The following is a 22254-nucleotide window of genomic DNA, read 5'->3' as shown; positions in this document are numbered from 1 at the left end:
GAGTGGAAGGGGTTATTACGGAAGAGGGAGGATTTGCAAGGTTACTCGTGTGTTTATGGGCTTATAAACAAACAATGTTCTTGAATACTTAATTCACAAGTAAGGGTTTGACAAAGATTACTTAATTCATTAGATATAGTACAAAAATATCTCTATTGAGTACTAAAATATGTTATATTGAGGACAATAATATATTTTTCAGTACAAAAATATATTATTGACTACAAAAATATAATTTCATATCAATCAATCAATCAATAGTATATATATAAAGTAAGGCTTTTTATGTCACGTGTCACTTCCACATTCATTCTCAATATTTTTATTATTTTTTCTATTTTTAAAAACCAATATTTTATTTAACATAAATATCTCAACAAACTTTTGATCTTATGCACTCAGTATTTTTTATCTCAACAAACTACACATCAATCAATCAATCAATAGTATATATATAAAGTAAGGTTTTTTATGCCACGTGTCACTTCCACATTCATTCTCAATATTTTTATTATTTTTTCTATTTTTAAAAACCAATATTTTATTTAACATAAATATCTCAACAAACTTTTGATCTTATGCACTCACTATTTTTTATCTCAACAAACTACGCATCAATCAATCAATAGTATATATATAAAGTAAGGTTTTTTATGCCACGTGTCACTTCCACATTCATTCTCAATATTTTTATTATTTTTTCTATTTTTAACAACCAATATTTTATTTAACATAAATATCTCAACAAACTTTTGATCTTATGCACTCAGTATTTTTTATCTCAACAAACTACACATCAATCAATCAATTAATCAATATATATATATATAAAGTAAGGTTTTTTATGCCACGTGTCACTTCCACATTCATTCTCAATATTTTTATTATTTTTTCTATTTTTAAAAATTAATATTTTATTTTACATAAATATCTCAACAAACTTTTGATCTTATGCGCTCAGTATTTTCTTTAAATTTTTATTGAATTTCTAATATTTTATGTAAGAGAAATATGTCAACAAACTACACATCAATCGATCGATCAATCAATCAATAGTGTATATATATATAATAAGGTTTTTTATTCCACGTGTCACTTCCACATTCATTCACAATATTTTTATTATTTTTTCTATTTTTAAAAACCAATATTTTATTTAACATAAATATCTCAACAACATTTTGATCTTATCTACTAAATATTTTCTTTAAATTATTATTGAATTTCTAATATTTTACGTAGCAGAAATATTTCAACAAACTACACATAATACTTTCAACAAAGTTTACATATACGATCTTAGTTTATGATTAAAAGACTTCAATTTGTTTATTTGTTTTTAGGAAAAGAAGCTTCAATTAGTTATTACTAATCTTTTAGCACTATGTCATTCAACCACTTTCTTCCCTTTTAATCGATTTTTCTCTCTCATACGCATGGGCCACGAAACAAACTCATGACCACATGTTTAAAGAGACCCAAAACTCTTACCACTTGGACTAATTCATTATTGATTTTGTTACACTTTTTATTCTTGCATTGGACATTCATCTTATCATTTATATTTATTTTTATGATATTATTATAATTTTAAATTTAAATAAATTCAATCTAATATACTGACACGTGTATTCGTGCACACGAACTTATAAAACTTATCTAATATCTAACCCGGGCAACGCCGGGTCTCTAAACTAGTAGTGTATATATATAAAGTAAGGTTTTTTATGCCACGTGTCAATTCCAAGTTTATTCTCAATCTTTTTATTATTTTTTAAAATCATTATTTTATTTCGCATTAATATCTTAACAAACTTCTGATCTTATCCACTACATATTTTATTTAATTTTTTTTGAAGGAATTTTATTTAATTTTTTATTGAATTCCTAATATTTTATGTAGCGTAAATATCTCAACAAACTATATATAATAATTTCAATTTGTAACGAAACGGGTCCTGGATTGTTTTTTTTAAAGAGGTGGTTTTTATCATGATAAAAAAATCTATAAATTATTGAGTGTCGTTTTTAAAATTTTTAAAAAAATTTCTCATATATTTAATTTACATTTACTAAACTTTATGTCGTACATGTGATTTTATCTAATCGTGTGTTTCTAATAAAAAAACATGAATAAAAATACATTTCACTTATGAATAATATAAAAAATATTGGAGAAACATTTTATACCGATCTTTAAAAAACATGGGAAAAAAGAGTAAATAAAAAAGAAAAAAGAACATGATTTTTTTTCACAAAAAAAAAACATAGGATTATTTCTCTCTGATATATATTTTTACATCTAAATTTATTCAATTATATCCAATTGAATGATCACAAATAACATAACTTTGGGAGAGTTATAAAATCTTTCTCATTTATAAATTATACACAGGATTAGTATTTATTATGAGAAATACAACTACTTTACATAAAACTAAACATCTTCAAAATTACTTCTTTTGTATAAATGATTTTCATACGCTTTTTGGTTTATCTTAATGTCATATTATAAAATAACTATTTTTAATCGGTATTCATTATTAATCATTATATCCTTACAAAGAATGACTATAAAAAAAACACAAGACAAACATTACTCTCTAATTAATTAGACGCTAACTAATATTGTTGTACAAATCATACACGGGACAACAATCAGTCACATATTAATTAGTTAAATTAATTTTTTTTTATGTATTGTATATAGGCATATGACCAAAAAAAAAACTCATACCCATCTGAACCAAACTCAATTTAACTGAATTTTTCTCGCTTTGACTCGGTTTGGGTTTTCCCCGATTTTAAAACACGGGTACGGGATGAGTAACGGGGATATAGGTATACCCTCCCGGAACCCATACCCAAACTCGTTTCGAATGTTGAAAATCATTTTATTGCCCCCTTTTAAATCAAAAGAAACACAAACCATAAATCATTCCAGCCACACAATCAGAGTCTCAATCTGAAAGATAACACTCACTTATCAGAGTTTTCCCTATTCCCCATCACCATAGCCATGATCTATCATCGTCATTTCTTTGCAAGATAATGCATTGCAACTTTGCGTATAAGGCAGATAAATACTTCTATTTTATTAAAAAAAAAAATCAATTGCAAGGATGAGACGAGGATATCCGAACCTGTCGGAGACATGGATGAAATTCGATTTCTTATATGTGTTGGGTTTGGGTAGGGTAGCGGGTAAATATATGGTAGTAGGTTGTGGGGACGGGGAAGGTAAAATTTGTTCCCCCCCACCCTATTGTCATGCCTAATTAAATATTCTAAATAATAGTGGGAGTAATTATAATATAGTAATTATAATTTGATATAAGAATCTTGCACGATATACATATTTATTGTTTATAAATTCATATAAAAAAATAAAAAGAATGCAAAAAAAATTACTAATACTTTTCAATGATATATAAAAATCACGGGGCTTATTAACGTCCCCATTATCATTTATTGTGATGTTATTATTTATAATAATAATATTTTCACATATATTTAGTCTACCACTTTATAATATTTAATAAGAACTATTTCAATGTTTTATTATTATCTTCATCTTTATCACTAATTTTTTTCTTACCCCAAGTTTCCGCCTGAGTAGAAACAAGACGGAGTATATGGAATGTAACTTCAGCAAAAGGAGTATTAGGTCTACCTTGGAGATGAAAGTTGGTGATCATATCATACCCCAAGTTACATGGTTGAAGTATTTTGGGTCCATAGTACAAAATGACGGAGAAATAGAAGCAGATGTAAATCATCATATTCAAGGTGGGTGGTTGAAATGCAGAAGAGCCTCAAGTGTTTTGTGCGATAAGAAAGTACCACTTAAGTTGAAAGGAAAGTTCTATCGAACAACAATCAGACCGACAATATTGTATGGTTAGGACTGTTGGTTATCATATTCCTGGCTCGCAAAATTTGGTTATATTATTGTGTTGTGTCGTGTCGTGTCAGTGATAGATGTAGTCGAATATGGTAGTTGAATATGAAAGAAGCAAAACAGAAGTCTAATAACGTAAACATGTAAACATAATGCGCTGACTATATTTATAATTGAAATTTCTTAATCTCCTAGCTTAATCATATCTGTATTAAGATTACATGCATGATAAATGGACAAATTACTTTTAGCTTCCTAATTGACAAATTAAGAGTGTTAAGATTTCTTAGCTTCCTAATTACAATTACTCTTTAAAAAAATTCTACCTAAAAATTACTCTTTAAAAATCAATGTTTTTTTTTGGTACAATTTAAAAATCAATGTTATTAAATGCATTTATTTATTTTCCAACATGCTTTTATCAAATTATAATATAATAGTTATGTGTATCGTTCATATTTTTTTATAATATTTATAATATTATAAGAATCTTTCTAACAAAAATTTAAATTTTTTAACAAAAGATGAATTTTATATTAATATTTAAGCGTCAATAGCTTAAAAATTCATATTTAATTCAATCCGTATTAAAAAAAATTAAAATTTTGAAAGATATATTTTTCAATATGTTAAACATGAGTGCATATTTAAAAACATTAATTGATTTAAAACAGGGACAATAATTTTATTTTTTTTGGATGAAGGCCAAAATGAAGGTTAGGCATCAAGGGGAAACTAAAGCATCCCAACTAGGTTGGCACCCAACAGAAACCCCAATCTTCTACCGCCTTCCTATACATATTATTAAAAAAAGGGAAAATATGTACAAAAGAGGGGGGACTAGGCCAAAACCCTCTGAAAACAATAAGAACGACAGAAATAAAAGACCGAAACATGCTAAGGAAATCTAAAAATAGGTAAACCATGTCAGTCTCTAGCAAAATCAACCGCCAATGTGGCAGGCATATTATGATACCAAGATGTCACAGTCATGCCGTGTCCCAAGTCCGCCATAATGTCTGCACAACAATTACCCTCCCTCTAAAAATGAGAGCAAATAACAAGCAAACAAAACTGCATACAATTATGTAAACGATTCCGATTTCAAGGAGTGCAACATGGGAATCATTATTACCAAACCCGCGAATGTTCCAATAAATAATAATCATTGAGGAGGTGGTAAAGGACCCTGTGAACGGGTTGAATAGCATGTCTTAGTCTGTTCTTTATTCATCTTTGCCAATTTCTTTTTCTGGGACTTAGAAATAACTAGGGAAAATGGAACATCCTCATTCACTGCAGCTTTCTCCAACCAAGATTTCATAAAATTAATATCCTTCTGTAACGTTGGATCCACCGTTGCCTCAGAATCAGCCCTAATAAAACTAACATATAAAGGTTGTACGGGAGTAATAACAGGCTCATGACTCACCACAATCTCACCACAATTACGGATCTAGCCATAACATCTATAACATTTGTAAGAGGCGTTCTGAATGAATTTTGAGAAACATCAAGAGTGCGGTTTACCGTGGGTGCCGAGGGAGGTGAGCTGTCCGTGACAATGTGCTCCAAGTGTTGCGCTATATCTCCTTCAATGGTGTCAGACCCCAAATTTTGATGTTCAGATGGTACCTCCACAGTGGCCGAGAGTGAGTGATCCTCCACTGCATTAATTTCGTGATTCACTGCCTCGTGTGGAATATATTGATGTTGTACCGTAATGGTATGTGCCTCTGATTCAGTAATTACCGGGTCCTTATATGTTTGAGGCGCTGCAAAAGCAATAGAGGAACCAATGCCTGATGGGTTGTCTTTGATAGGTGCCCAAGTTTGCTTTGATAATGGAGCTGGTTTTTTGCCTTGGACAATTTTTTCTTTGTGCACAATATTGTCCTTCTTTGGATATAGCCACGTACATGAGGAAACGTCATGGCCCAATCGCATAAATAATTAACCAACAACCTCCTATATGCACCCATCCCCACACCCCCGCACACACCAATCGCTCTTTTTTTATTGGGCTTAGGTCCAAATAATCAACCCTCTAAACTCAATAACCGTCCAAAAATTCAAAACCATCATGACTTATGCTCTTTACCCAAATGGTTATGCTCATTCCCAAAGTAAATGACTAAATTGTCCCTACGCAAGTTAACATGCGCTGCGTGAGTTAACTCATGCTAAGTACTATTTTCGTTAAAACCCAGCAGGCAAGCACAAAGTGCCATTTTTTCTTTCCCTCCACCTCCAAAAACACAAAAAGTGCGAATTTTTGGGTCAAAATCTTCACTCCAAATCATTGCAAATTGTCAGGAAACAAGTTTCTACGCTCATCAAGCATCAAAGAACATGTAATGTACCGTCAGAACTCTTTCATTTTTGCTAGTTTTGCTGGTAGTTTCGTTTTTTATTTCAGTAGGCGTAGGGCTCAGCGTGAGTTAACTCACGCTAGTGCAAATGGCAACGTGAGTTAACTCACGTTACACATTACACTAGCGCATGTTAACATACGCTAAGTTTTCTACAAATAACACTAGCGCATGTTAACTTACGCAACGTATGTTAACTTACGTACTTATTTGCACTGGCGTGAGTTAACATGCATATGGGTATATTTGTCATTTACTTTGGGAATGAGCATTTCCATTTGGGTAAAGAGCAGAATTCAACCATCATAACTACGTCGTAAAACTCGTAATAAACAAAAAAACAAATCACAAGTACCAAACAAGTTAACACCACCATTTTCAATTTCAATTTATCCTCGTTCTGAGATTCTGAAGAGAGAGTGAAAAAGAAAGATCCGAAAACATTTCAATGAAAGAAGCATTCACACTCTTCGACACCGACAACGACGGCAAGATCGCACCATCGGAGCTCGGAATCCTCATGCGTTCTCTCGGCGGTAACCCGACCCAAGCTCAGCTCAAATCCATCGTCGCCGAAGAGAATCTAACCTCCCCTTTCGATTTCTCTCGATTTCTCGATCTCATGTCCAAACACATGAAACCTGAACCGTTCGATCATCAACTAAGGGATGCGTTCAAAGTTCTCGATAAAGATGCAACTGGATTTGTTTCTGTGAATGAGCTTCGTCATATTTTGACGAGTATTGGTGAGAAGCTTGAGCCTGCTGAGTTTGATGAATGGATTAGGGAAGTTGATGTTGGGTTTGATGGGAAGATTCGTTATGAAGATTTCATCGCTAGAATGGTCGCCAAGTACATGCAATGCAATGTGGGAATGCTTTTTTATTTCTCTAAAATTATATTTTGTTTCTTTTTAACTGTCGTTTTTAGTTTATCTAAACATATACAAAGATCTAATAATATTTTTTTTGTTATTATTTGCCTTTTATTAAATATCATTAACTATATATTTTCTTATTTTTACCAATTTTTCTATCTCGAATAAATAGTTAAGGAGATTTTTGACAAAATAATAGTTGGTGTTGCATTCAATTATCGGAACGGTCCAAGGGTCAATTAGTCCAAGATAAGGTTTTAAGCTTTAAATTTTTGTTTCATGGCCACAAATAGTTAAGATGAATGCCTCGTGTCATGTCTTCCCTAACCTAGATTTTCCTTTTTTTTTTATTGACCAGTGCAATTTGTTTGTGTTTTATACTTGGTGAAATAGAAATTATGGGACCAATTTAACGGGTGCCCCTAATATGCACCCTTTTAAAAAGGGTCCAAGCATGGACCATTCATTTTTACCCACAGTAGCCGATTATCACTTTTTTTTTAATAATTGTTTTAAGTTCATTTTTTATTAAATACATCTCTCTCTCTCTCTCAACCACAATATTGTCCCGATTTTATCTCGATGCAGATTATTTTAGTATGAAAGATGAAAGTAGGAGTATTTGGTTATCATAAATATCAATTCTAAAATGGATTGTCAAATTTTTTGTTTACCGTCAAACTCAAAATTATTGAGTATCAGGGGTGGCATTCGAGAATCGGTGTTGTTTGAAACCAAAATGGAACATCTTGTTCCAAAAATAATCACAGACCAATGGTGTTATGTACATGGATAAAACAACTGATTTTGTTTCAGATTTCTCAACAGAAACAGGACAAGTGGAAGTGAATTTTTTTTGTCCTTTTGGGTAGAGATTAGAGTCTAGATAGGAAGGTGATCTTTGTCTTCTCCTTCTCTTAAGATTAAGATAGATCTGAGATTTATCAAGTATACTCTTATTTCTCAAGAATAAGCAATGAGTCATGACAATTGAAAGAGATGAAACATGTGTTGTGTTTTGAGTGTTGAAAATGAAGGAAGTTGTTTTAATGTAACTTTTTGCCTAACAACAATGACCGGATGTAGCCTATCACTTGTTGAGGTCCATTGGAGGTCCTTTTAAATTGGGGTCCATATTAGGGGCTCCCCAATTTCACTTTGAGTGAATACCCAAATTCGTCCTTGAATTTTCACGAATCGGACAAAAACGTCCCCCAATTCATCAAAATGCACGCTTTGTCCCTGAATTTAAAAAACATCCATCAAAATAGTCCTTCCGTCCAAATGCTCTGTTAGTGTTGCTGAGTTGTCGTCCTGCATGTCATGTTGTCTTGTACACGTGTTGACAAGGAAAGCCACGTGTACAAGGACCAATTTGATGGAAACGCTAAAAATTTTGTTTTTACTTTTTAAATTCAATTTTTCATGTTTTTCCAAATTTACCCCTATATTACCCATACCTTTCCATCCTCACATTTCAGTCAGAACATCAAAAACGTCCCTGACCTTTCTCCTTCCCACTAAAACCTTCATTATCTTCGCCTCTCCAAAATCATCATCATCTCCGACGAGGAACATTGCAAAAGATTCCATTTTGACAAAAGATTTCGTCGTTTATTAAGGTAACGTCGTTCCTGTTCGTTTTCCATTAAGTCTTGTTCGTTTTCTCCCTTTTTTTGTCCGTTTTTGTGATTTTCGTCTTCAGTTTTTAGGTATTTGTTTTCAATTTTAGAGTTTTTTTATGTTTGGTTACTAAAAATGATGAACATTAGAGTAGTTATGAACAACATAAGTGGTTGATTAAAACAGTTTATAAAAAGGGTTTATTTTGTACTGTGATTTACATTTTTATGTTGTTTTGCTTGTGATTATGACTAATGTTGGCAAAATCTTGTTGCTGAAAATGTTAATCCTGGAAATCTTGTTACTGAAAATGATGGACAAAGTTGCAGAAACTGCTGAAAATGTCATTGTTGGAGATGTTATTGCTGGAAATGTTGCAATTCAGGGACAAAATGCTCTCAATGTTGTTGCAAATGAAGTAGTTCCTGGACATGTATGACTGTTAAATCTAAGAGATCGATTTGATAGTTAGTGATATAATTCAGGGACTTATTTGATTGAATGTTTTATGATTTAGGGACTGATATGATTGAAAATGTTGTTGCAGGGTGTTCCTGCAAGGAGGCGTGACATTAAACGACCAGTTATTTCAAATGAGAGGCCTAAACAAATACCAGTGAGGGGTCCTGAACCAACACATCCAACTGCTCTTGGCATTATTAGAGTTCCATGTCCAAATTATGGTCCATCCTGATCAACCCAATCTAAGTTCATGAAGTTTATCCCAACCCCCAGATTTCTAAAGAAGTGATATTTGGTGCATGTTTAGATCATGCTTTTGGAATATTTTGACTTGTTTAAATTATGCCCCCTAGTTGGGTTTCTTTTTGGTTATGTAATATTTAACTTGTTAATGCTCCATAGTTGGGTTGCTTTTGCCTATGTAATATTTCAAACTTAAGACATATGACTTATTTAATGTTATTTTCAAGGATGAAGTTGTGTGTTCTGCCATTTTTACTTTGTTCTTCAAATATATGCTTCAAGGATCAAATTGGTTATATGTTTATATAATTCAAGGACTTATTTGACGGTTTTTTTAATATAATTTAGGGATCGATTTGATAGTATGTAAAAATTAACAGGGACTTTGTTGCATAATATTTTTTTAAATCAATCAATTTTGTCCTTCGAAATTTTTGTCACTATCGATCAATTTAGTCCCTGCTTATGTGGCATCTGACATGGCAACCCATGTGAGAGGTTAACGGCCACGTCATCACCGTTAACGCCTTAAATGCACGTAGGGACTAATTTGATTGAGATATGATAAATTCAGGAACAAAACATGCATTTCGATGAATTGAGGGATGTTTTTGTCTGATTCGTGCAAATTCAGTGACGAATTTGAGTATTCACTCGTTTCACTTTATTAGGTCCATGTTTGAAAAAGAAGGTTGTTCTCAAAATTGTACAAGTTATTAGTAACCAGGATATTTATGGTTCTAAATAGAATGCAATGAAAAAATAGAGAATATACTATTTAAGAAGCTAGATACATTTCTCATTTTATAATAAGGGTCATGTTAACTTGTGCCCTAAGGGCACATGTTAATGAATTTAAAAAGAGCAACTTTGCATTGGAAATCATAATATTTTGACTTTTAAAAAGTTGAATGCACGACTTTTGATACGTATAATTCTATAATAAATTCCTTAACATGTGCCCTTGAGGGCACAAGTTAACATTTGCCTTATAATAAAGTGAACATTAAAGTCAAGCTAGAAGAGAAAAAGAAGCTAGATAAATGTAGTGGTTAAGCACTTTCTCATTAATCAACAAACTTTTTTTTCTTTTTCTTCTGACTCGTTAGCCACTATATCCATAATCATGGATAATACTTTGGTGACATAATGTCACCGTGACACTAAATCTGAGCCACACAAAAGGTTGTGTTGTGTGGCCCAGATGTGTTGTATGAGTGACATTAAATCTGGGCCACATAAAGGTGTGTGTTGTGTGGCCTAGATTTAATGTCACGGTGATATTATGTCACCAAATTGCCACCCCATAATCATGATCAACAACAAAAAAAATATAAAATTTACGACACTATATCCATAATCCTATTTAACTGCAGGGCCGTTCCTATGAAATAGGAGGCTCGGTTCTATTTTTAAAATAGGCCCCAGTAAAATCAACTTCATTAAAAAATCAGAATCAGAAGAACTTTTAAACACGAAACAAAACAAAATAAAATTAAGTGAAAGAGAGGTGAAATTTACCTAACGGTGTCGTTTGGAATGTCACTCCTACGTCGTAGGAAATGGAAAAACGAATGGTTTATGCGAAAAAGAAATAATTGTTGTGATTTTTTCAATGGGGGTGGGTATTATAATTTTTTTTTAGACCCATAGTTTTTAGAGGCTCTGTGCAGTAGCGCTTCTTGCACTCCCCAAGGTCCGGCCCTGTTCAACTGTATTTACAAAAAAGAAAAGAAAAAAATGATTTGGATATTGGAATTGAACATGAAATTGATATATACATTTCTCATTTTCTAATAAAGTGAACATCCCCTGACCGTTCCATCCTGCCGCCATAGCGGAAACAAACTCCGCCACACCAGATTCACTGACAAGGTGATTGGTCGTTACTGCTTGAACTGTGTCTATATATGAATCAGTTGCTCTCTCTGGGGACCAAACAAGTTTCATGTCTTTCATGCTATTATTGCTATGTTTCTTTGTGTTGTGTTTGTGTTTTATTGTGAACCTGAGTTTGTAAAATTGTTGGTGTTTGTTGTTGTGTTGGTCGTTGGAGTGTGGAATGGGAAATGGGAGTTATGGGTTCTATTTATGCGTGTGTGAAGAGACAAGACCATTGACTTTTCTTCTATTCGCTTTTAGGTATTGGATTACGATAGCGGTGGAATTTATTTCACTTTTCCAGAAACAGTAATGTCCGCGTTTTTATTTTGATATATTTTCTCGGTGCTTTCTTCGTCAACTTTTTTAATATTCATACCTTTTTTGTTGGTGGTTTTGGATTTTAGTGGTGGTAGCTTCTTCATAACTTTTTCTTGCTCTAGTTACATTGCAATTGCAATTTAAGTCTTTGTGGACCAAGGCGGTTGGGGTGATTAGATATTGTTTACTCCTACTAAATATTAGTATAAAAATATATCATATCGGACATGTACAAAAATATCAAACCTTAATACCTAATTCTATTTTATATTTTAGGGAGCCCCTAATATGGTCCTTAATTTTAAGGGTTCACCCATGGTCCTCTCCAAATGACCTTCAATAGCAGGTTTCACTAAAAAAAATTATTTCATGGTCCCACACAACAAAAAATCATTTTTAAAGTGCAACAATGGATATAACTTTTGTGCCCTTACATGTAATCCTAAAATCCCTATGCAAAGAACCATTTTTCTGCTCATCTCTTTCTCTTTGTTCATCGCTACCCCTGCCCGCATTTAACCTATAAACTTCTATGCATATCTTGGTATAAAAATTTAAGAAATAAAGGGAAAATGGATGGATGAGCCCCTTTTATGTCGTATTTGGAACACACTTAACTTTAGAGCCCAAGAAAAATTCAATTTAAATGAATTGAATTAAAAAATGGGCAAAATGGCATACTTTACTTTTGTATGAAATGTAGAACTAGAAGTATGTATTTTGAATGAATAGTAATATTGAATTCTGATCCAAACAAATTTCATACAAGAATAACTTCTTTTTTGATTCAGTGATAATATTAGAAGGATGGCAGTAGGTACTTGATTGTTAGGCAATAAAATTTAATCTAATAATTTTTCTTGGCTTTAGAGATAGAAGAAGAGGGGATAATTCTTGAGCAGTGAACAGAGCGACAGGGGAGGAAAATGAATTACTTTCTAAGATTTTGGATCTTGTGATGGTGAGAGGAAGAAGAAAAAGAATAGAGAATTTGGGGATTTAATGAATTGTTAAAGGTGAAGGAGAGATAGAAGAATGAATCTGGCGCTGAAGAGACAAGAGAGAGAGAAAAGGAAGAAAATTATTTTGCACAAGAGATTTTGGTGTTATATGGAAGGGCACAAAAGTAACATCCACTAATGCACTTTAAAAATTCCTTTTTATTGTGTGGGACCATGAAACAATTTATTTTTGGTAAAACCTATTAGTGAAGGTCATTTTGAGGGGACCATGGATGGACCCTTAAAATTAAGGACCATATTAGGGGCTTCCTATATTTTATGACTGCTCTTTATTATTCTGTTTTTGTTATAAAAACTTAAATAAGTAGAGAGAATGATAGAGAGAGTAAGAAGAATATAAGGTAGTGTTTTTTTTTTTTTTGGTGGTGTCCGGGGTTTGAACCCGAGACCTTGCATATATTATGCATTGTCCTTACCAACTGAGCTAAGCTCACGCGGACAGAATATAAGGTAGTGTTATTATGCTTTTTTTATGTGATGTTACAATTGCAGTACTGCTATTTATAGAAACTTAAGTACGACTGTTGCTTCACATTCTTCAAACTGTGCATGCACTGCTATTATGCTGCTAGTGAAGAAAAAGGAGCACTGGTGGGACATCCACCATAATGATTTATAACACTCCCCCTTGGATGTCCACCGAAGATATGCCTCATTAAAACCTTACTAAAATAAAACCCAGTGGAAAAAAAATTATAGTGAAGGAAAAAGAGTACAATATCCTTTTGAACGTTTATTTCTCCCCCTCATGAAGACAAGTATCTCTTAGACGGCGAAGACCTATTCTTGATACAAGTTTCTCAAATACTTTACTTAGGAGTGACTTTGTAAAAATATCTGCAAGATTGTCACACGAACGAATTTGTTGAATGTTGACATCACCATTCTTCTGAAGATCATGAGTGAAAAAGAATTTTGGAGAAATGTGTTTTGTTCGATCTCCTTTAATGTATCCTTCTTTCAACTGAGCGATGCATGCTGTATTATCTTCGTAAATTATTGTTGCATCCATTTTTCCGGAGGATAAACCACAATTCTTTTGTATATGTTGAATCAATGACCTTAACCAAACACATTCTCTACTTGTCTCGTGGAGTGCTAAAAGTTCTGCATGATTTGATGATTTTGTTGTTATGGTCTGCTTTACAGATTTCCATGAAATGGTTGTATCTCCACTTGTAAACAAGTAACATGTTTGTGATCTACGATGATGAGGGTCTGACAAATAACATGCATCTGCATAACCAATTAATTCTAGTTTGGGTACTTTGGGATAAAACAATCCCATATCTATTGTACCTCGAAGGTAACGAAGTACATGCTTAATCCCATTCCAATGTCTTTGTGTAGGTGAAGAACTATATCTTTCTAATAGATTGACAGAAAATGATATATCGGGACGTGTATTATTAGCAAGATACATCAATGCATCTATTGCAATGAGATATGGTACTTCAGGACCAAGTATTTCTTCACCTTCTTTTTGAGGTCTAAAAGGATCTTTCTTCACATCCAGGGATCTAACAACCATTGGAGTAGATAATGGATGAGATTTGTCCATGTAAAAACGCTTTAACACTCTTGTTGTGTAAGCTTCTTGATGCACAAGAATCCCGCCATTTAGGTACTCAATTTGTAATCCAAGACAAAACTTTGTCTTTCCTAAGTCTTTCATCTCGAACTCTTTCTTTAAGCACTCTATGGCTTTTGGAAGCTCTTCAGGAGTTCCGATAATGTTTATGTCATCAACATAGACAGCAATTATAGCAAATTCTTTTCCAGATCTTTTCATAAAAATACATGGACAAATGGAGTCATTTTTATATCCTTCCTTCAGCAAATATTCACTGAGGCGATTGTAGCACATGCGTCCTGATTGTTTTAGCCCATAGAGAGACTTATATAATTTTATGGAGTAGTCTTCTCTAGATCCTGAACTATTTGCTTCAGGCAAATTAAATCCTTCAGGGAGTTTCATATAAATGTCACTATCAAGTGAGCCATACAAGTAGGCTGTAACAACATCCAACATGTGCAAATTGAACCTTTCATGAGTTATAAGGCTAATTAAGTATCTAAAAGTAGTTGCATCAACTACAGGTGAGTATGTCTCATCAAAATCAATTTCGGGTCTTTGGGAAAACCCTTGAGCAACAAGTCTTGCTTTGTATCTTGCAACTTCACCATTCTCATTGCGTTTTCAGACAAACACCCATTTATATCCAACTGGTTTCACACCTTTAGGTGTTTGGACAACAAGTCCAAAAACTTTTCTCTTATTTAGAGAATTTAATTCTGCTTCAATTGCATCTTTCCATTTTGGCCAATTTTTACCTTGTCTACATTCCTTAATAGACCTTGGTTCTTGATCCTCATTATCATTTATCACATTTAGCGTTATATGATATGCAAAAGCGTCGTCAAAGTTGACTTCATCTCGGTTCCATTGTATTCCATTAGTGACATAATTTATTGAGATCTCTTGATTTTCATGTATTTCAGATATCTGATTAGGTTCTTCTGGAACTGAGATATTGATTATGTCAGAAGACTCTTTTAGAGTTTCTATATCATCTTTTGGCTCATCTTCCCTTTTTGCTCCTTTTCTTGCTCGAGGATTTTTATCTTTGGAACCGATTGGTCTACCACGCTTCAAGTGTGGTTCAGATTCATTTGCAATTTTAGATTGTCCAACAGGGACATCCATTTTTATTGGAGCATTAGCAGCTGGTATATGTGATTTAGTCACACTTTTTGGATCAGTGAATGCATTTGGTAATTGATTTGCTAAACTTTGCAAATGAATTATCTTTTGAACTTCCAGTTCACATTGTTTAGTTCGAGGATCAAGATGAGACAATGAAAATTCATTCCAACTGACCTCCCTTTTTAGCTGCATTTTCTCTCCCCCTAATATTGGGAAATTTGATTCATCAAAATGACAATCAGCAAATCGAGCTGTAAATAAATCTCCTGTTGTTGGTTCGAGATACTTTATAATGGATGAAGATTCATATCCAACATATATTCCAACCTTCATTGAGGTCCCATCTTAGTGTGTTGTGGTGAAGGAATTGGAACATACACCGCACATCCAAAAATTCTTAGATGGGAAATATTAGGTTCTCGACCAATAACCATTTCTAAAGGGGAGGAGTTATGATAACTTGTTGGCCTGATGCGAATCAATGATGCAGCATGCAAAATTGCATGCCCCCAAGTGGAAATGGGTAATTTGCATCTCATGAGAAGTGGTCTTGCAATTAACTGTATACGCTTGATAAATGATTCTGCAAGTCCATTTTGTGTATGAACATGTGCTACGGGATGTTCAATGTCAATCCCAATGGACATACAATATTCATTAAATGATTGAGATGAGAACTCAGCGGCATTATCAAGTCGTATTTCTTGACATGATAATTAGGGAAATGAGCTCTTATTCGAATTAGTTGAGCTAGCAATCTCGCAAACGCCTGGTTGCGAGTTGATAATAAACAAACATGTGACCATTTAGTTGATGCATCAATTAAAACCATAAAGTATTTAAATGGTCCACAAGGTGGGTGTATTGGCCCACAAATATCACCATGTATTCAATCTAAAAAATTTAGAGATTCACTTATAATTTTTGTTGGTGGTGGCCTGATTATCAACTTCCCTTGTGAACAAGAGGTACATGAGAACTTATCAAATTGAAGATTCTCCTGGCTCTTCAACTGATGACCACAAGAATTATTAATTATTTTTCGCATCATTATAGATCCGGGATGGCCCAACCGGTCATGCCAAACAACAAATTTATTATGATTTGTAATCTTCTGGTTTACAATCACATGTGCTTCAATTGCACTTATATAAGTGTAGTACAAACCAGAGGAAAAGGAAGGTAACTTTTCCACTACACTTATTTTATGCAAATTATGTCTCGTTATATAAAGATATTCAATATTTCCTTCATTTCTTGTTTCAATATGATATCCATTTAGACGAATATCCTTGAAACTTAATAAATTCCTATGAGACTTGGGAGAATATAATGCATTCTCAATGTTTAAATTTGTTCCTCCACACAATATTACATTAGCTCTTCCGGAGCCTTCAATTATTTTTGAACTTCCAGATATAGTACTAACACCGGTTTGTCGCTTTATCAAAGAGGAGAAATATTTTATATTCTTGAAAATTGTATGAATTGTTCCACTATCGGCGAGACACATATCTCCATTATTGGGGTTAATGTTAATACTCATTTTATCTAAAAATGAACAAATAAGAGATAAGTATAAATATAAGAATTACTATAAAACTTTCATTATCATCAGATAAAACATAACATAAAACAAATAAATACAACATAAATCTGTAAAACTTTTATTATCATCAGATAAAAACATAACATAACATAAAACCCTTTTATTATAGGAAAATAAAAGGTACTCTAAAACATTTTATTGTTGGGGTTCTATTCCTGGATATTTTCATCTCCAATGAGATGATCAATCTTTCCATCAGGATCAGCAAAGAAATCAGCAGCATCTAAGTGGGTAACATCCACATTACCATAATCATATTCATCATTTTCAAAGGCAAAATGAGTTTCAGCCCTTTTATCTTTATTTTGAAGTGATTGTTGGTAAAGATCAACGAGATGCTTTGGCGTACGACAGGTACGACTCCAATGACCTTTGCCTCCACAACGATAGCAAATACTCTCGTTACTTTTGCTGCTTTAACCAATATCATTCTTTACAACATTTTTCATCTTCTGGTGAGAAAATGTGTTTTTGTTTTGGTGAGAGTATGTGTTCTTGTAATCTCCATTGTGATAACGATTAAAACCAAAATCACGTCCCCTTCCATGACCACGACCACGTCCACGACCATGACTATGGCCACGACCACGGCCACGAGTTTGTCCATAGTGATCATGCGTTGCTACATTCACTTCTGGGAATGGAGCACTACCAGTGGGACGAGCCGCGTGATTTTTCATCAAAAACTCGTTATTTTGTTATGCCACAATCAGACACGATATCAAGTCACAATACCTTTTAAAACCTCTTTCGCGGTATAGCTGCTGCAGGATCACATTAGATGCATGAAAAGTGGAGAATGTTTTTTCTAACATCTCCGCATCAGTCACTTTTTCTCCACACAATGTCAATAGAGAAGTAATTTTAAATACAACCGAGTTATATTCGATTACAGACTTAAAGTCCTGTAAACGCAAATACACCCATTCGTGACGAGCATTAGGAAGGATGACAGTTTTCTGATGGTCAAACATTTCTTTTAAATTGTCCCAAAGAACTTTTGGATCTTCTATGGTAAGGTATTCATTTTTTAGATCCTTATGAAGGTGGTGACGAAGGAATATCATGACCTTAGCCTTTTGTTGTTCAGTTGTTACTTTTCCTTCTTTTATAGTATCTCCATGCCCTTCGGCATTTAAGTGAATTTTGGCATCAAGGGCCCAAGCCAGATAATTTTTTCCAGAATATTAAGAGCCTCAAAATCAAGTTTTGCAATGTTCGACATGATTCAATCTATAATACAGAAGAGCATAATCATCATTCAATACACACACACACACACACACATACACACACACACACACACACACACACACATATATATATATATACACTATGACGGAAAAAAATACCATTTTATTTAATAGCAACGATTACAAAATATAATGATAATATAATATTTTAATCTAAGCCTCCACGAAAACAAAAGGTAATCACACAAGCTAAGGCTAATAATGGTAAAATAAAAATTATAGCTAATAGTACAAAATCTTTTCCTAATTCTTCAAAATGTGTGAAAAAGAAGAAGAACACAATAACCACTAATAAAGTGATGCATAGGAAAAGGATTTTAGCCATTTTGTAAGAATGAGTAAATATTTTGAGATGTGAAAATTATGAATAAAGGTGAGGTATTTATAGAGTGAATTTTGTAAAAATGTCTGTTATTGTTACCGTTAAAAACACTGTTCATGAACGTTAAAATCACTGTTCATGACCGTTGATTTCACTGTTCATTAACGTTGGATAATGTGAAAAAATATTTTAAGTGTTAAATATCATCTAAATTAGGACACATGAGTAGTATAGAAAATCACAAGACAACATATATGATAAATAAATATATATGATAATCACATTAAATATTATTTATCTACCTCATGAATCAATATTGTAAATGGGGTTTGAGACCTCCATTAAATATAAAAGTTAAATTAGATTAGATGGAGTTCTTAAACCTCCATAAAGCATAAAAGTAAAATTAGATTAGATGGGGTTCTTAAACCTCCATAAAGCATAAAAATAATAATAGCCACTCTAGTTATAGATCACATGATGGATTGCCAGTTTTCTATAACTGGGGCAGATAATAATAATATTAAGATGATAAAGATAAATGATATACATAGTAATATTAAGTAATAATATTAAAGTGATGATTAGAAGTATCATACCTCGGTAGTGTAAACTTCCGGTAGAAACTATCGGTAGAAACTATCGTGCTGATAACGTGCTATAAAATCTTAAATAAATAGAGAGAATGATAGAGAGAGTAAGAAGAATATAAGGTAGTGTTATTATGCTTTTTTTATGTGATGTTACAATTGCAGTACTGCTATTTATAGAAACTTAAGTACGACTGTTGTTTCACATTCTTCAAACTGTGCATGCACTGCTATTATGCAGCTAGTGAAGAAAAAGGAGCACTGGTGGGACATCCACCATAATGATTTATAACAGTTTTATCTTCATATCCAGGGGCGGATGCACTTGGGAGCTATGTGGGACCATAGCTCCACATGCTTTTCCCATTTTTTTTTATATTAAACAAAAACGGCTCACTCACGCCTCTCACTCTCTCACAAAAGCAGTAACACGCCCCTTCTCTCTCAAACTGCAATCTCTCTCAATCTCAGCTCTCCATCTCTCTCAATTTCAAATTTCTCCTACTTCTCAACTCTCACCTCTCACTCTAAGGTAAGCAATTTCCCCCCTCATTCTCCAATTGATTGTTTTAGGTTTTTAAAATTGGGGTTTTAAAATTGTTAGGGTTTCCTTAGTGACATCAATCAATTACTAAGAATCAGTTTAAAATTGGGGTTCAGTTGATAATTAAGTACTATACCATTCTTTTGGAATCAGTTTGATGTCATTTTGAAGCAAAATTTCATGGCATAATATGAATTGACTGATCCATTTGATTTTTCATTCATTTATAAATGGAAGACCAAAATGGATATATAATTATATAAAATATATCCACATTCTGTATGTTTTTCTTGTAAATTATGGAGCCACTATTTGAACAAAGTATAATCTGTAAAATTACTATCATTTGTAATTTATACGGCAGGGACTTGTCCAACAATCAGTTAACAGGCTCCATTCCGGATAGTATAACTTCTTCAACTTTGCAGCTTGTGTGAGTACCAACTGCATTATATTAAGGGTTCGGTTAAAATGTGACTTATATATATATATATATATATATATATATATATATATATATATATATATATATATATATATATATATGGGGTTTGCTAGAGCACACCCACTAATTTTTATGTGGGAGTGTTTTAGCAAAGCTACACCTTAGGGTGTAATTAACCACTTTTTAGTTATTTACTTGCTAAAACACTCCCACATAAAAACCAGTGGGTGTGTTCTAGCAAATGCCTATAGGATTTGCTAGAACACACCCACTTGTTATTGTTAGAAGGTGTGTTATAGCAACATACACCTTAGGGTGTATTTAACCACTTTTTAGTTATTTACTTGCTAAAACACTCCCACATAAAAATTAGTGGGTGTGTTCTAGCAAACCCCTATATATATATATATATATATATATATATATATATATATATATATATATAGCAAATATTAGCACAATCTCACTATTTAATGACTAATGATATTCTTGTTACTTGTACCAATGTGTGTGTTTTATAGGATGAAGAAATTTTTTCCCGTGCTTTCTAGAGACAAAGCTAGTTCTTCGGCTAGTCAAGAACCATCAAATACTCGACATCCAAGTGAACCACAAAATGAAGTTACACCTAACTCGGCCAATGAGGGTATTCAAGTTGTTGATTACAATTTGTTGGAAACGGATCCAGGACTTAGGTCTCCAATTTCAAGCTATCATCCTAACATCCAAGATGAGGTACGTAAAGCTTACCTTAAAAAAGGTCGCTATCAACCTAGCAATTTCGTTTACCCTTGGTCTGATCTTGGTAGACAAAGACGTAGATTTTGTAAGAATTGGTTTAATTTGTATGATTGGATTGAGTATAGTGAATCTAAGGACCTAGCGTTTTGTTTGTCATGTTTTTTGTTTAAAAATGTGTCTAAAAGTGGTGGGGATCACTATGTGGGGGATGGTTTTGGTGATTGGAGGCATGCTCATAGATTGGCTACTCATGCTCAAAAGTTAAAGAAACAAGCGCTAAGTCACTTAAAGATGCTCTTGTGACATTGTTGTCTATTAATGGCTTGAGTTTGTCTAGCATTAGGGGGCAAGGGTATGACGGAGCTAGCAATATGCAAGGTCGATTTGGTGGTTTGAGAACTTTAATCCAAGATGAGAATCCCTCTGCTTATTATGTGCATTGTTTCGCACATCAACTTCAAGATGATGAATGGCTAAATGACCGTCTTGTAACTTATATAGAAAGAGACGTTATTTTAACAATTAACAATGATGTTATTTTAGCTCATTTTCAACAGATGGATAGGAGACGATTTTCTTTGTAATGTATTGCACTCTATAGCAATACCTTTTGTTGTGTTTTGCTGTTGGGAGTGTCCTTTCTCTTTTGGCCTCTTGTATTATACTCCGGCATCATAGGTAGTGGGTTTGGGATTTTGGCGTGCCGCCTATATACGGTGCGCTTTTTGTTGTTTTTTCCTGTTTTCCCGCGAGTTGGTGGTGTGCCTTACACCTAACTTGTCGATGAATAAAATTTTTCGTTTCAACAAAAATAAATATTAATTCTTATTTTTATTATAGTTTGCATTATTGTTTTTTTGAAATTTTAGCTCCACGTATACTTGAAGTCTGGATCCGCCCCTGTTCATATCAAACATTAAATTCTTACTTACTACTTGCATTTGATTATACAAATACTAATTGGAAAAATCCAGAAGGAGAGAAATAGTCAAATGATACCGTTTAAGATTAGTCCCAAGAAGAAATAGATCTTGTCTTTGGGATTAATTCTGAGGTCATAGCATTCGTAATTAATTATACCAAGAATGAATGTGGTCGAAGTCTTTGTAAAGGTGCAAGCAGTATCTTTTTTCACAAGAAACTTGATTAACTGCTTAAACCCACCGCTAACCAAGCAGAGGGAGTTAAGATCCTCTCCATTTGTTATTCTCTCCATGTCATCCATTTGGAGTGATATAGACACAAAAAAAAACTCGAAAAACTAAAAAGTAATTAATGATGGTGGGACCCACTTAATAGTGTGACCCACTATCTATTATGTGTCTATCTCTCTCCAAATTG

General features: G+C 33.2%; 2 protein-coding genes, 1 long non-coding RNA gene and 1 pseudogene across 3 annotated transcripts; 2 read left to right on the top strand and 2 right to left on the bottom strand.

Annotated features, from left to right (window-relative positions):
* Positions 1 to 5066: 5066 nt before the first annotated feature.
* On the bottom strand, positions 5067 to 5848 carry LOC146919412 (uncharacterized). Its single transcript, XM_085711033.1, has 2 exons — positions 5334 to 5848; positions 5067 to 5277 (listed from the first exon to the last, which is right to left on the bottom strand). Exons 1-2 carry the CDS (start codon positions 5846 to 5848, stop codon positions 5067 to 5069), a joined length of 726 nt encoding a protein of 241 aa, XP_085567159.1.
* Positions 5849 to 6587: 739 nt separating this feature from the next.
* LOC146919411 (putative calcium-binding protein CML13 pseudogene) lies at positions 6588 to 7367 on the top strand (annotated as a pseudogene).
* A 3001-nt stretch (positions 7368 to 10368) lies between these two features.
* LOC146919410 (uncharacterized) lies at positions 10369 to 11538 on the bottom strand. Its single transcript, XR_015011490.1, has 2 exons — positions 11296 to 11538; positions 10369 to 11190 (listed from the first exon to the last, which is right to left on the bottom strand). It is a non-coding gene; the product is annotated as an uncharacterized LOC146919410 (long non-coding RNA).
* An 8000-nt stretch (positions 11539 to 19538) lies between these two features.
* LOC146919409 (uncharacterized) lies at positions 19539 to 21731 on the top strand. Its single transcript, XM_085712765.1, has 3 exons — positions 19539 to 19715; positions 20092 to 20160; positions 20694 to 21731. The coding sequence occupies exon 3, from the start codon at positions 20695 to 20697 to the stop codon at positions 21214 to 21216; it is 522 nt and encodes a 173-aa protein (XP_085568891.1). The 5' UTR covers positions 19539 to 19715; positions 20092 to 20160; position 20694; the 3' UTR covers positions 21217 to 21731.
* The last annotated feature ends 523 nt before the right edge of the window (positions 21732 to 22254 follow it).

The sequence above is a fragment of the Medicago sativa genome, chromosome 5 (genome assembly GCF_051527215.1).
Source record: "Medicago sativa cultivar Bolivia chromosome 5, Bolivia_mono, whole genome shotgun sequence".
In the NCBI taxonomy this organism is placed as follows: Eukaryota; Viridiplantae; Streptophyta; class Magnoliopsida; order Fabales; family Fabaceae; genus Medicago; species Medicago sativa.
Note: the sequence above shows the minus strand (reverse complement) of the source record. Positions and strands in the feature narration are given on the sequence as shown.

Excerpts from the sequence above, each read along its gene's own strand:
- LOC146919412 (XM_085711033.1), bottom strand. The coding sequence starts at position 5,848 with ATGCGATTGGGCCATGACGTTTCCTCATGTACGTGGCTATATCCAAAG. Across the intron at positions 5,278-5,333 it reads GTAATTGTGGTGAGATTGTG|GGCTGATTCTGAGGCAACGG; the intron begins GTGAGTCATGAG and ends TAGTTTTATTAG.
- LOC146919409 (XM_085712765.1), top strand. The coding sequence starts at position 20,695 with ATGAAGAAATTTTTTCCCGTGCTTTCTAGAGACAAAGCTAGTTCTTCG.